Source organism: Solea solea, chromosome 14, assembly GCF_958295425.1.
Source record: "Solea solea chromosome 14, fSolSol10.1, whole genome shotgun sequence".
NCBI classification, from domain to species: Eukaryota; Metazoa; Chordata; class Actinopteri; order Pleuronectiformes; family Soleidae; genus Solea; species Solea solea.
In genome coordinates, this window is record NC_081147.1 from 26303004 (window position 1) to 26317225 (window position 14222).

Here is a 14222-nt window from a genome sequence, read left to right on the forward strand (position 1 = left end):
GCAACAAGTCACATATTTACACAGAGCGCTGCGAGCAGCCTGAGCGCTCACTGTCGTCAAGTCAGATCCCAGAATAAAACGTTTGCAGACGCAGCTCGGAGAAGATTCCCAGCATTCCTCAGTGGTTAGGGAGACGTCGCGGCCTTCACAGATAGGAAGTCGTCTGTCATTAGGGGGTAAATCACTTCTGAGGAGGAGGAGCTGTGCAAAGCCTGCAATGATTACTGTTGTTATGGGCAACACAGGAAGTGGACGAGGACGTCTTTCCTCTGGATTCACCTGTGTTCAGATGCTTCAGTGTTGAAGTCAGTTGGTATTTCTTACCTGGGGGCGTGTCTAATGAGTCATGGCTGATGTGTAATGATGAATATCATGTCAGTCGTGCTGCAGCTTCACAGACCAACCTCAGCTCATCTGGCTTTGTTTCAGGAGCTTTTGGTCCTGTAGTCTTTACAAGTGGTTTGTCTGTGTCTGTCTCTCTGGGCCCAAACAATTGTCCTCCTTTCTTCCCTCCCTCCCTCCCTCCCTCGTGTCTTACCTTCTGCCAGTTGAGTCTTCAGACTTCAGGTGGAATGATGCCGTTACAAAAAGAGCCCGTCAACGCTCGCCCGACATGCCAAGCCAAGTATTTGTCTTTCGGGGTCCCCCCCTCCCCTCCTCATCCTCCTCCTCCTCCTCCTCCTCGTCTCCTCCCCCCTCCCCCGGATCCTTGAGAACAGGAAGTGTATCTTGTTAAGTGATGGATGGGCCTCCTGCTCTTGCTGAGAGGAAAGAGAAAAAAAGCCTTTCTTTCCCTCCAGGGCCGTCAGATGAGTTTAGCAGTCTCAGAGCTGAGGGTCTGCTCGGCGTGTTGGGGGGGCCTCGGCCCCTCGGAGCCACGGGCGCTTCCATTATGTGTGTGTGTGTGTGTGTGTGTGTGTGTGTGCAGTGCGATCGCAGTTCCATGACCTTTTATCTTCAACTTAAATAAAACGTTGTGGATCTGCTGCTGCACACACACACACACACACACACACACACACACACACTGGTTTTTTCTCCCTAATCTTCGTCGGTTGAGTGAAAGAATCCAGAAAACAACAACGACGACACTTCCTCTCGTGATCCATTGCTCGCTCTCAGTCGTGGCTCTGTTGTGGTTACCTAAGGGTAACTATTAATGTTGTCTCCAGTTTCCATCCTCTCATATTCCACACACACACACACACACACACACACAGAAACACAAAAAAACAACAGATAAAAGGCGTGGGGGGGGGGGGGGGGATACAGACGACCATTAAACAACTGTTAGAAGTGCATCTGTTACACTTCACGAGCGTTTCCTTTGTCGTTTTCTCAGTATGGATGTAAGGTTCATTTAATGACTGTAAAACCTCGTTATTATATTATACTGCATCAGTGTTCATGTGTGTGGTGGAACTGTGGAACCTGTGGAACCTGTGGAACCTAACCCGAGTCTTTGAAGAATAGTGTTTCAAGTGTTAATGACAGTTTTCTACAGTGTTTAGTCAATGATTTGATGAATAAAGTGTGAGAGCCGTCAGTGTCAGTGTCAGTGTCAGTAAGTTTAAAGTTGAACGTTAGTTTTACATAAGTTTCAAAAGCTCGATAAAGACTCTCACGCTAACATTAGCAGGTGAACCTGTGAAATAGTCCCGCTGAGGCCGGTCTGGCCCGGGTCTAGTCCCGCTGAGGCCGGTCCGGCCCGGGTCTAGTCCCGCTGAGGCCGGTCCGGCCCGGGTCTAGTCCCGCTGAGGCCGGTCCGGCCCGGGTCTAGTCCCGCTGAGGCCGGTCCGGCCCGGGGTCTAGTCCCGCTGAGGCCGGTCCGGCGTCAGTGCTGCGATGAGTGAAAACACATTTTTTGCTGTTTTGAAATCCCGCTGTTCTTGACATGAACAGACGACCCAAAGCAAACAGTCGTGGAGCGTAACCTCACCACGTGACGTGGAGCTGCAGACAGTCGTCTGCGAGGAGGCGCCTGACACTTAACGACGTCTGACAAGCGAGACAGCGACGGCTTTGGGTGCTCGAGGACTGTTTTGGGGTCACAGAGATGTGATCTTTAGGAAGTGGAGGGTTGATCAGATAACGTCAACATTGTCTCCATGGTGACCGTGAGACGTGCTAAACTACAATGTCATGGTTTGGCTTTGAGGCATTTGGTCCTGAGTGAAGAGAAGATTCAAGGGTCAAAGGTCAACGTGGTGCTGTCCTGACAGTGTTTTTGTGATGTTTGAAGACCTTTATATAAAAGTCTGCTTTGAAAGGATTGAACTGGTTGAATGGAAGTCCACAGATTAGCATCTACTTCCATCGTCTTGTGTAGATAGTGGTCTGAGCTGCTAGTTCCAGGTCTTCAGTCCACACATGAGTGGACACCGGTGTGATTGACAGCTCGCAGGTGACGTCTGTGATGTCAGAACTAAACGAAGACTGTTTCCATTTCTTTATTCAGCAAAGCGAGTCAAAGAAGTCTGAGTGACGGCTGATGGTCGTGCGTGAGCGTCAGTTTGACAGATTTGTGTTGTGTTGGCGGTAAATCAGACGCTTCCTGTTTCCATCCCTCAGGCTCTGATGCGTCCAGGACGCCTCGACCGAATCATCTACGTTCCTCTTCCAGATGCTCCGACCCGCAGGGAGATCTTTTCCCTCCAGTTCAGCAACATGCCGGTCGCCAAACACGTGTGTGTGGACGAACTGGTCACAAGGACGGAGAAATATTCTGGAGCAGAGGTGAGTCACGCTCCCTTTCTTAGGATTCATGACGGTTTTCCTGAAACTGTTTAAAGGTAAACTCACAACCCATCAGACATGTTAAAGGTACAGTTTTACATTTATTTGTGAAATATCAGTTTGCATCAAAACTAAAACACTGTAAAATCATGAGGCCTCCAGACAGCTCCTGATATACATTACAACTCAAATGATACATTAAATATGGTGGCTTTTAGAATATTAAGTCTAATTAGTTTGTCTTTGATTTCTATATTAATTACAATCATTTCACTGAAGTCAAATTCAGCAATTTTTAAAAAAAGTCTGACTGGACTGATTTATGATTATCATTGAGACATAAAATAAAATCCAAATTTTCCCTTAAAACAAAGACGAGTGCGGTGATATGATTTATGATATTAAAGATATTAATATAGAATAATATCTTTATTATTCTCAAGGTTTGCATGAAAATGAGCTGCTGTAAACCAGTAAATACAAAGTAAAAGTGTTGTTGTCCATAATCTGTTTTAATCTGATTCTCACAACACAATGATAATCCGACTATTCTGTCAGTTTGTCCCGGCTTGTTTCTTGTTCTGGAAGTGTGTGGTGTGTATGTCGACCAAGGATTCAAACCAGCAACCCTGTTTTCACAAGCTAACAAAAGAGAAAGCAGAAGTGATTTCACTGTGTCACAGAGCGTCCTCGTGATCGAGTCATCGCACAAACATCTGTCTCAGAGCAGCTGCTCGCGTCTTATGATGAAACTCTCCAGGTTCTCTGTCCTGCGTCTCGTTCTCTCCATCACTGACTTGTTCTTTGTCAGAACGTAACATTGTCATATGATGAGCAGCATATCTTCCCCCTGACTGTAAACGCTCTCTGTATATATACATATATTATATATATATATATATATATATATATATATATATATATATGTATATTCAGACGTCACAGACGTGATGGAGATGACTCTCTTGTTTCATTGTCGTCGCGGTCGTAGCTTGTGTGTGTCGTGTTTGTGTCGTGAGTGCTGACTTTGTCATGTGTTGTTTCTCTCGTTTAGTTTCTCGCAGCCAAGTTTGTTTTGATGTCGACGCAGGAACTTCCTGCACACGCCCACATTTCTAGGTTTCAAATCAGCCTTGGACCGCAACAGCGTCGCTCCTGGTTCTCACATGAGACCACCTCTAACATCAGATCAGTACTCTGTAGACTTTATATCAACTCTACAATCAGCGCTCTGATCCGCACAGCTGGAGTCACGTGACCAGGTGTTTTATCATGTATGAACGTACACACGCGTGTCCTCACCAACCTTTGCCCCACTTCTTTAATCAAGTCGGATCAGGACTGTGACGTCTTGAGGTGTTTCCATCTTTTTTATCTCTCCAACATTATTATCTTCTGGAGGTCATAGGCCCCGCCCCCCACCTGGAGGAGGTATGCAGAAAGAAACCAATCCGCCGCTATCAGGTGTTGGAGTTTGACATCAGGGTTTCTGGTGTAGTGTCTCATCTGTGGAATGGAGGTTTGCTGTCACTTGCCGCTGAGTTCACGAAAACCCTCAAAGATTCAAAGACGAGCTGCAGTCGAGCTGATATCACCTGTGTGTGTTTGTATTATACTTTACATACTGACGCTAGAGATCACATTAGATAAGGTGAAACTGAAAACTGATCACGGGGGGGGGGGAATAACAGGATACAGATAACAGAGCGACACAGTGTGTTTACATAGAAGATCACGAGGGACAAACACAACAAATCAACAAGTAAATAAACACATGAATCTCGTGAGGCTTAAATCTGTAATGATGAGCTAATTTAACTGTAACAAGGTTTAGATTTTAAAGATTAATCATCCTGTAAAAAATAAAAGAGAACTTACTGGTTTTACTGGTTCTTATCGCCACGATCACCAGTTTACTGCAGAGATCCTGTTGTTGACCACAGAAAAATAATAATCAAACCGTCATCTGATCGTCTCTCTTTACCCAAAACTGGAATCATCAACCTTTAATTCCTATTTTTTTCACACTGATGTTAAGTAAAAAAAATTATTTATTTGTACAAAATATCTCAAAAATAATTATGTACGAAATCAAAAAATGTACAGTTGCTGAGATGTAAAACAGCAAGAAAATAAACATGAGAGGATGAAAAAATGTCACTTATAAGATGTTTCCATGTGTCTCTGCATGTGTGTCAAAAAAAGTAATATTGAATAATATATTTCTGTTGTATATAAGTATACTTTCATATTCATATACATATATTACATACATATATCCAAAAGTACATTTCCAACCTGCTACTTCAATAAAATAAAACAAAACGACAGGCAGGATTTAAAAAAAAAAAAAAATGATATTTATACATTTCTTTTACATGCGTATACATGTACCCACAATAACAATACATGTTATATTCAGTTCTACATGTTTTTAGTATAGACTATAGAATCTAGAATAGTGTAATAATCTATAGGAAGATTAACTTTGCCTTCTTATGTTTCCTGTTAGATGTAAATAAACGATAAAGTGCGGCACATACGCCGTGACGTTTGTTTGATTTAGTTTTAACAGCAGACTACTGTCCGGGTCCTGATCCACTACAGTTCAGCACATCTGCTGCTCGTGATACTAACTTGGTGTGGACGTTTCATTTGACCCGGCGTGCTGACGCAGTAGGCAGCAGCTGGGTGAGCGGGGGCATCATCGTGCTGTAAATCAGCGTCAGATTTTTATTGGAGCTGGAGCTGGAGGCCGTTACGCAGCGTTCAGTTTCACGTGTCGTAGAGAACGCGAGCGTCTCGGTTTCTCACTGTTCTCCATCTCTCTGTCTGTCTGTCTGTCAGCGGTGACACCGAGGCTTTACAGTTGCTGTCAACTCTCACACAGAAATACACTTCACCAACTTCTGCCTCTGGGGATTAATAAAGACTTTGTTATTAATGCGTCACTGGATTCTATTTGATGAACATTAACATTAACGAGGCGCGATAGAAAAACTGTGCTTAACACTGCTAAACAGTGCTCAAAGCTAAATGCAGACAGCTAGCACACAACTAGCTTCTTACCAGTTTGGAAGCTAGCTGTCTGATGCTAAGAAGCTAGCTGTGTGCTTCAAAGAGGCAAGTTTTTTTGGTTTGTTTGTTTAAACAACAACAGTAAGTTTTCCTTTACCTTGTTAACCAGTTTCAGCGTCTACTTCCACCTTCCTCAGAACTGTCACCTGAGGTTAGGTGGTGACATCTGGTTAACTGGTTAACAAGGTAAAGGAAAACTTACTGTTGTCGAAACAAACTAACTAACCAAAAAAACTAAGTTCAATCAGAAAACATAATGACTTTCACAATATTCTAGTTTCCTGCTAGGAAGCTAGTTGTCTTTTGCCAAGAAGCTAGCTGTTTCCTGCTAAGAAGCTAGTTGTCTTTAGCCAAGAAGCTAGCTGTTTCCTGCTAAGAATCTAGCTGTTTCCTGCTAGGAAGTTAGTTGTCTTTAGCCAAGAAGCTAGCCGTTTCCTGCTAAGAATCTAGCTGTTTCCTGCTAGGAAGCTAGTTGTCTGCTGCTAAGAAGCTAGTTGTCTTTTGCCAAGAATCTAGCTGTTTCCTGCTAGGAAGCTAGTTGTCTGCTGCTAAGAAGCTAGTTGTTTTTTGCCAAGAAGCTAGCTGTTTCCTGCTAGGAAGCTAGTTGTCTGCTGCTAAGAAGCTAGTTGTCTTTAGCCAAGAAGCTAGCTGTTCCCTGCTAAGAAGCTAGTTGTCTGCTGCTAAGAAGCTAGCTGTCTTTTGGCAGTTATGCAACTGTTTAGTAATCCCAGTACTGAGTACTGAGGACTGACTCTCGTCTGTGATTGGACGGTCGTTTTGCTGAAGCCCCGAGTGCTACCGTAATGACACGTACATGGGCACAAAGCTTTATTTCTCTGCGTTCCAGTAGAATTTTCTTGATATAATGAATAAAGTACGCATGACAAATCCTGTCCGCGGCGACAGCGTGGTAACAGAAGGGTTAAAGAGTCTGGTTTGAGTCGGACTAACACAAAAATGAGGTTTTTATTCTAGCAGATGCAGAACCTGATTTTAGTCTAAATATAATGGTGCTGGTGCTCAACCCTCCCTCAACACATAACTTGGAAAATATGGTGAGACTTGAAGTCTTTGAGGATTAATTTGTCGAGTGCAGACTCTCCATTTCATTTCATTAACACCCTCGTCCAATACTCTGACACCTGGAAGTCGCCCAGAACACTCACGGTCTTTACGGTCGCACACACACACACACACACACACCTCCTGTCCAGATTAATTCTGTTAGTTTAAGAATCTAACCTGTCACCTGGTCTAACCCGTACGCTGCTCATTTCCATGTGCGTTTAAATACAGAAGGGTTAAATAATGAGGTGTTTACAGATCAGGGCAAACTGTACATGACTGTGGAGGTGACGCACCGACGGGCACACTGAGCACGTTTCAGTCCCCAGTCTTGGCAGTCTGACGACCTGGAGCTTTGACTTTAATTACATTCCTGGGATTTCAGGCTTGTTTGAAAGAAGAGGGAGGCTGGGCTGAGGAGGAGGAGGAGGAGGAGGAGGAAGAGGAGGAGCGGGGGGGGGGGGAGGACGCAGTTATCAGCTCAGAGTGAAAAGCTTGTTAAAATCACCTGTCTTCCTACCTGCCGGGAGTGACATCTGGTTTCCCAACCCTCACCTTCCAACTGAACCCTTCACTCTGACACACACACACACACACACACACACACACACACACACACAGATTTAACTCAGTGCAGAAAAGCGCTGGCGGCGCTCCCTCCTCACCTCTGCCATCACTCCCCCTAAAACAGAAGCAACATTTGATACTGTAATCGCAGTGTTGTCACGAAGAAGAAGAAGAAGGAGAAGAAGAAGCAGAAGAAGAAGGAGAAGAAGGGTTTAACTTGCACCTGAAGGAAGGTGTGATGCTACGCTCTGTTTTTTTTTAATGATCAAGCCCTGACAGGAAAAGTCCTGCAGGTTTTGTTGCTGAAAAGTTGAAACCCTCTCAGGTTACGACGCAGAGCTTTTTTAAAATGTGTATTAGCGACACAGAGAGATATTTCATTCAAACAGTTTTTTGACACGACATTATAATAACATAACAATAAGAATAGTCAACAGTTAAAAAGTGACTTGTGTCAAGTTAGACACATGGGAATGTAACTCCTGCAGCTTCACACACTAAATTAAATCATATTTCATAGATTTCTATACTTTAAAAACATGTTTTTCCACTCGTGTGCGTTGTAGATTCCCAAATACCAGAGTGTTTTCCTCTGATTCATCTCGTATGATTGTGTGTGTGCGGTCGATAGACTGTAGAAACTTAATTTTCTTTTACTTTTGGTATTAATTTGTTTCTGTAGAAATCTAGTTTAAAAACAATTGTCCATCCCTCATGTGCAGGAAATATCACAGTGAATTTGATCCCTGATCCAATCCCAGTCATATTAATGCCTCTGAAAAGTGTCGAGAACATAATTGTTGATTATTCTCAATATTATGTCGGTTTTGGGCCATGAAACATGAACATGATATTTGAACTAAAAAAGGATGCTATTTAAATCCCTGAATTCCTGAGAACATGACGTCAGAGTGGACGCTGCAGACCTCCCTGTGGAGCTCCGTTTGATTGGCAGGTGACCACCAGGAAGTGCAGTGTGAAAACAACCGCGGTAAAGAGCACTTAGCACCACTCGTGACGAGCTGTCGGCGAAAGCGTCAGGATTTCTCTGCGACGTCGCAGCTGAAAGTTGCAGTTTCCGATGCAGGACACGTATAAAGTAACGGCCACTGACAGCACGCTGCTCTGTGCCCCCCCCGGCCCTCCTCGGCCCTCCTCCTCCACCTCCTCCCCATCCATCTCCATATAGAGCCGCTGTGGGGGGTCATTTTAATAAAAGCACTAACTGCAGCGTGTTCAGCTGTACCAGAACATCTTTGTGTTCCATCACAGATGCCTTCGACTGACCCCGACCTCCATAGCGGTGGGTCCTTTCCCTTCCACGGGGTGGGGGAGGGGGTGGGGGGCCTTTTTGGTCCGAGCCCAGGTGTCGGAGACGCTTGGCTGACAGCCATTCAAACTCACTGGTGCAATTGTTTTCTTAGCTATGTTTTCTTTTTTCTTTTTTCTTTCCTCCTGGAACTGGCAGGAGCAAGTCTGGACGTTCATGTGCGACTCGGGCAGATCAACGTGTTGCACGCGGTGCTTTAAGTTCCTCTCTGTTAGATCACTGAGCCAATCTGCAGCTTCTTGTCATCGTGTTCAGCTTAGATTAGTGTTTATTTCTGTCCTTTAGAGGACGTTTCCCTGTGTGTCCACATGCATTAACTATCATTCAGGAAAGATACTTCCATACGATTTGATTTGATGCATTAAAATATCTAAATATCTAAAAAGTGATGAAAAGAATGTTATATATTCTGCTGATTTGTTCATTTCCATGTTCACAACTTCAAACGAGGTTGTTTCTTATTCTTTTGATTGATATCAAAGACAACAGTAACATTCAAATCAAGTCTCACTTGGAAGCTAGCTGTCTGCTAACAAGAAGCTAGCATTCTGCTGCTAAGAAGTTAGCTGTCTGCTAACAAGAAGCTATTTTTTTCTGCTACGAAGCTAGTTCTCTTTTACTAGGAAGCTAGCTGTTAGTAAGTAACAGCATAGCATTAGCAGCTTTATTAAACCAACGTATAGTGCATTTACAATTGTATAATATTGTGTTTATCAATGCATTTGTATATTCTTCATGGTAACTCATGATTATTGATTTGTATTGATGAAGCAGTGTCGTAGTTATAAAGTTGTTTTGTAAGGATTCCACATTTATAATAGTAGCCTGAGCAGATGTGCACGATGTACACAGGTTTGTTTTCAGCACTTAAATGATATAAAATAAGACCTACACTCACACACACACACACACATGTGCCACCATGACACACACACACTGAGTAAAACCACCCTCGCAGGAAGACAAATGGTTTCCTCTGAACACCTGTTGTGGTCGTGGCTGTTGGTCCTGTGGCTGTGCGTTGTCTCTCTGATTTATGAGCCGCTATTTGTTTTTGCAAAGATTTTTATCACCAAGGACACAAAAAAAAGAAGCATCAACGGAACGTGTTGATGTTTGAATAAAATCTGTAATCATCATCGAATAAACATGTCAGCTTTGGTGGAATGCGTGTCTGACAAGGTTGGAAGTTGGCAGCGATTTTCCATAATATGGTTTAACCTCTAGTTAGTGTGTGTGTGTGTGTGTGTGTGTGTGTGTGTGTGTGTGTGTGTGTGTGTTCACACCTCTGCTGCTGAATGACTGTGTGACTGTGAGACTGTGAGACGTCTCTCTTCCTCTGAACCTTTTGCCTCGTGTCATCGCGACTGTGTTGTTCTCAGTCGACGCCGCAGGTTAAACAAAGGTGAGGAGAGAAAGAAAACATTTCCCATAATGCTTCAGTCAGCAAACTGTGGAAACTGTGGTGACCTGCAGAAGTCTGGCAAACACACAGGATGGATGGATGATGGACGGATAGACACGTAGGTTGGTAGGTCGGTCAATGATTGGATGGATAAATAGGTATATAGGTGGTTAGGTAGTTGGGTGGGTGGATAAATAAGTAGGTTGGATGATAGATGGAGTGTTTGTTTGTATACAGCAGCAGAGCAGGGGCGGACGGGGACAAGACTTCCACTATTCGTGGGAGCTTTTTGTTGTGTGTTTTCACTTGTACTCCATCTGGTTTGGAACCGTCTTGTGTTGTCAGTGCAAATATGCCGGTGAGGAATGTCACCGGGTGACACGGAGATCCAAAATACTTGTGTGGAGCTGATATTGAACTGAACTGACATGGTAACAGACATTTGAAGTTCATTTCAAATGTACGTACTACAGCTTTAAAAAGTTATATAAGTATATATATACTTATATATTCATATATGTATACTTATATATATAAGTATATATATATAAGTATTATATATATATATAAGTGTTATATATATTCAGGTATATATTGGGGTTATATATATACTTGTATATATATACATATATATATATAGAGAGAGAGAGAGAGAGAGAGAGTCAGTGTATTTAAAGATCATCTCTGTCGTATGTTTAGGTTGTTACACACACACACACACACACACGTGAACATTCCCTGCTGGTATGCAGCTTCTGTGTATATTATGAAAAAGAACATTTCAGTGGAGCACATCACACAGGTGGAGTTTTACCTACCTTGACATTAACAAATGCGCGCACACACACACACACACACACACACACACCCACACACACACGGTGAGTCTCCAGGTCACTTGAGTGTGGGTGTGTTTGGTAAATATGCCATCCCTGCCTTCCCAGGTCCAGGGAGAATGTGCAGCTTTCATTCGTCTGATTAAGGGGCGAGGACAAATACGCCCTTAAAGGCAAAGCCCAGCTATACTTACACACACACACACACACACACACACACACACACACACACACACACACAGACACACACACAGGTGTCGTCCCACACACACACACACAGGTCTTTCCAAAACAGAAAAAGGCGGCGCTGATAAGAATGAATGATGGAGGTTGTTGTGAATGTGCTGTACAGGGTTTGAGTCATGAGAACATCCTCCACGTTCATGACAAACTTTTACCGCTTTCCACAGATTTTTCTTCACTAATTTACAACTTAATTAGAAAACATTCTAACATTGATGCTGGGGGGGGGGGATTGGTTTATGAGACATAAATATGACACACAGTGAGACGAGTTATTTACTACAAAAGTCCTATTTTGAATTTTGTTTGACAGATATTCCATAAACCCCATTATTCTACTTTCTACATGTTAACATCAGAGGAAAAGTTGTATACATTTTTCTATTCATTCTGACATTTTTACACATTTACGAAGAATTGTTGTGTTTGTAATTATCCCTCAGAATAATCACTCTTATAAGTTTTTTAATGTTCATTTTCCATGACCCACTTTTCTTAAATTCCTCTTCTTTGTTTCTTTCATTGTCATTTTGACAATGTTTTTAGTCAACATGTAGTTTCTTTGACATGTTTTATCTTTAGCAAACAAATGTGGTGCACTTTGAGCCGATATTGTGATTGTATTTATTTTTACTGATAAGTTTGTGAACCCTTTAACACCTCAGCCTCAAAATGTTTTTCCAGAATAACTCTGAATATCTGACAGTTATTCACAATTTACTGCATGTTAAAATAGTCTATTAACAATTTATAGGAATTTTGAACAGTATAAAACATCATTACAATAACATTTGTTTGAGTTTTTGTCTCAATTATCAAAAACTCTCTCCTCTGTGTGGATAAAGACGCTGATTAATAAGCTGCAGTGACATTACCGCAATAACCACAACGTTGGCTTTCACGTGCAACTTCTCGGCTTTTACTGAGCAAATCTGCAGCTTCTTGTCATGGTGTTCAGCTTAGATTAGTGTTTATTTGTCCTTTAGAGGACGTTTCCCTGTGTGTCCAGATGCATAAACTATGATTCAGGAAAGGTGATGGTGGCTGCGCTTGTGCAAACGTGTCGTCTGCGATACTCTCTGTGTTTCAGTAAATTTGAACTTTTCAGCCCTTCATTTCATGTGTTCATGGCGGTTTCTCTTGTTTCAGCTGTAACATATGGAACATGAGGAGAAGCTAACAGCGTCACACTTTCATCATCATCATCATCACACTTTCAGTGGAATCTAAATTCCTCTGCTCTCTCTTTCAGTCTCACACACTCCACTCTATTTATGATCATGTGCCATGTTTCCGTTCTCCCCCTCTCCCCCCACGTGACTCTGCTCCCTCCATACTTAGCCTCCCCCTCTCTCCCCCCCTCTCCCCCTCTCTCCTCTCTGGCCTTGTAATCTTAAATAGGTTTCACATGGAGCTGTGGTCAGGCCTTGTTTCTCTTGGCAGAGTGGTGTCACTGCAGACACTTCCTCTTTGCCTTCTTGGAGGATGAAACATTTTATTTCTGGTTGGAGAGTTTGTGCTCCGTCCCCCCCGACGTCCTTTGATTTATATATTATTTCATTTCCTCTCTCCAAATTGGATGCAGATTCTTTTTCTTTTGCAGTGACAGGGTTTCAGGCGGTGGTGGCGGCGGTGGTGGTGGCAGTGGTGATGATACCGTGGTGTGGTCTGGGGGTTAATTTTAGAGAAGGAAGTTGATATTTTTCCATTTGCATAAGAGGATCCTCTTAGAGTGAATGTTGCAGATGTCACTGCACATCATCCATCGTTGCCTTGCATTTGTAAAACCTTCTGAAGCTTAAACGTCATAAATCAGTTCTTCCTCAAACTTTTCATACCAAGTATCTCCCCAATGTTAAAATACAGTGGTGTAAATAGACTTTTCACAGGAGGCAGATTTCTTCCCTCCTCTTCCTCACACATTCACAGTCTCTGTATAAAGTACCTTAAAACAAAGTTACACACGACAGTGTTTTCTTCTTCTTCATTTGACCACAGTCTGCCGTCAGTAATGTTGCATCACTGCCTCTTTATGCTCTCGCTTTACTTTAAACATGTTGTTTCTCATCAGTTTTACCCAGCATGCTTCTGTGTTGTATGTTCATGACTTCCTCTAACGTTTACATGCATGTACTGTACCTGTGTGTGTGTGTGTGTGTGTGTTACATGTGCGTTTGCACACGCCAGTGAGTGCACGTGTGTGCGTCTGCAGAGTATGTGTGCAGGACTTGTGGATTGATGGAGGAGAGGAGGTTTTGTGGGAGAGAGGAAGCGGGTGACGGGGGTGTGGGGGTGTGGGGTGGGGTGAGGCTCGCTCCTGTAAATGTGGCCGTTTGTGTGTGAGGGAGGGAGTGGGTGAGGCAGGCGGGGGGAGGACTGGATGTAGCCCACTGTAGACACAAGGGCGGATTGATAGTAAACACACACGCGGGGTCTAGTGGATCTGCTGCCGTAGCCGAGCTAACAAGCCCTTCATTAAGGACGTCTGATTCACTCACTGAGCACCTTTGTTGGAGGAGGAAGCCAAAAGTACACCAGACAGATTTGACCTGAGAACGCTGGTATGTGCTGCCAGCAGGCAGCAAGACTGCTTTCTCCTCCTCCTCCTCCTCCTCCTCCTCCTCCTCCTCCTCCAGGAGAGTTTATTTTCGTCACTCTCAACAGGTTGTCTCATGGCACACACGCCTCCTCTCACCTTCACCCTGGAAATACTGAGGGAGAAAATATGCTTTTGCGTTTATTCACTTCACAGCTCCGACTGGACTCGTGGTTCCTGCTCTGAGCTGATACTAAAATGTCACGTTGCCAGATTTAGCGACAGCTGATGAGCCATGAGCGCGACGTCTGAAATAATGAAGCAGAAAAATCACTTTCACTGTTTTGTTTCAGATTTTTCAGCTTCTTTAATGTGAACATTTTCTGGTGTCTTTGCTCCACGTCACAGAGAAATCATTAAAAACTG

The 14222-nt window shown here is 43.3% G+C and overlaps 1 protein-coding gene across 2 annotated transcripts in view; it reads left to right on the top strand.

Moving 5' to 3' along the window:
• The window catches only part of afg2a (AFG2 AAA ATPase homolog A), a 95295-nt gene that overhangs the window by 73953 nt on the left and 7120 nt on the right, over positions 1 to 14222 (top strand). Inside the window, exon 16 of one of the 2 annotated variants that reach the window (XR_009242061.1) lies at positions 2572 to 2712. Coding sequence is in view for 1 of the 2 variants with exons in the window: in XM_058648945.1 (XP_058504928.1) it covers positions 2572 to 2736 (165 nt within the window). In the remaining variant the exon portion in view is untranslated. Of the gene's footprint in view, positions 1 to 2571; positions 2737 to 14222 lie in introns of those variants that run through there. The other variant, XM_058648945.1, reaches the window with a different exon arrangement.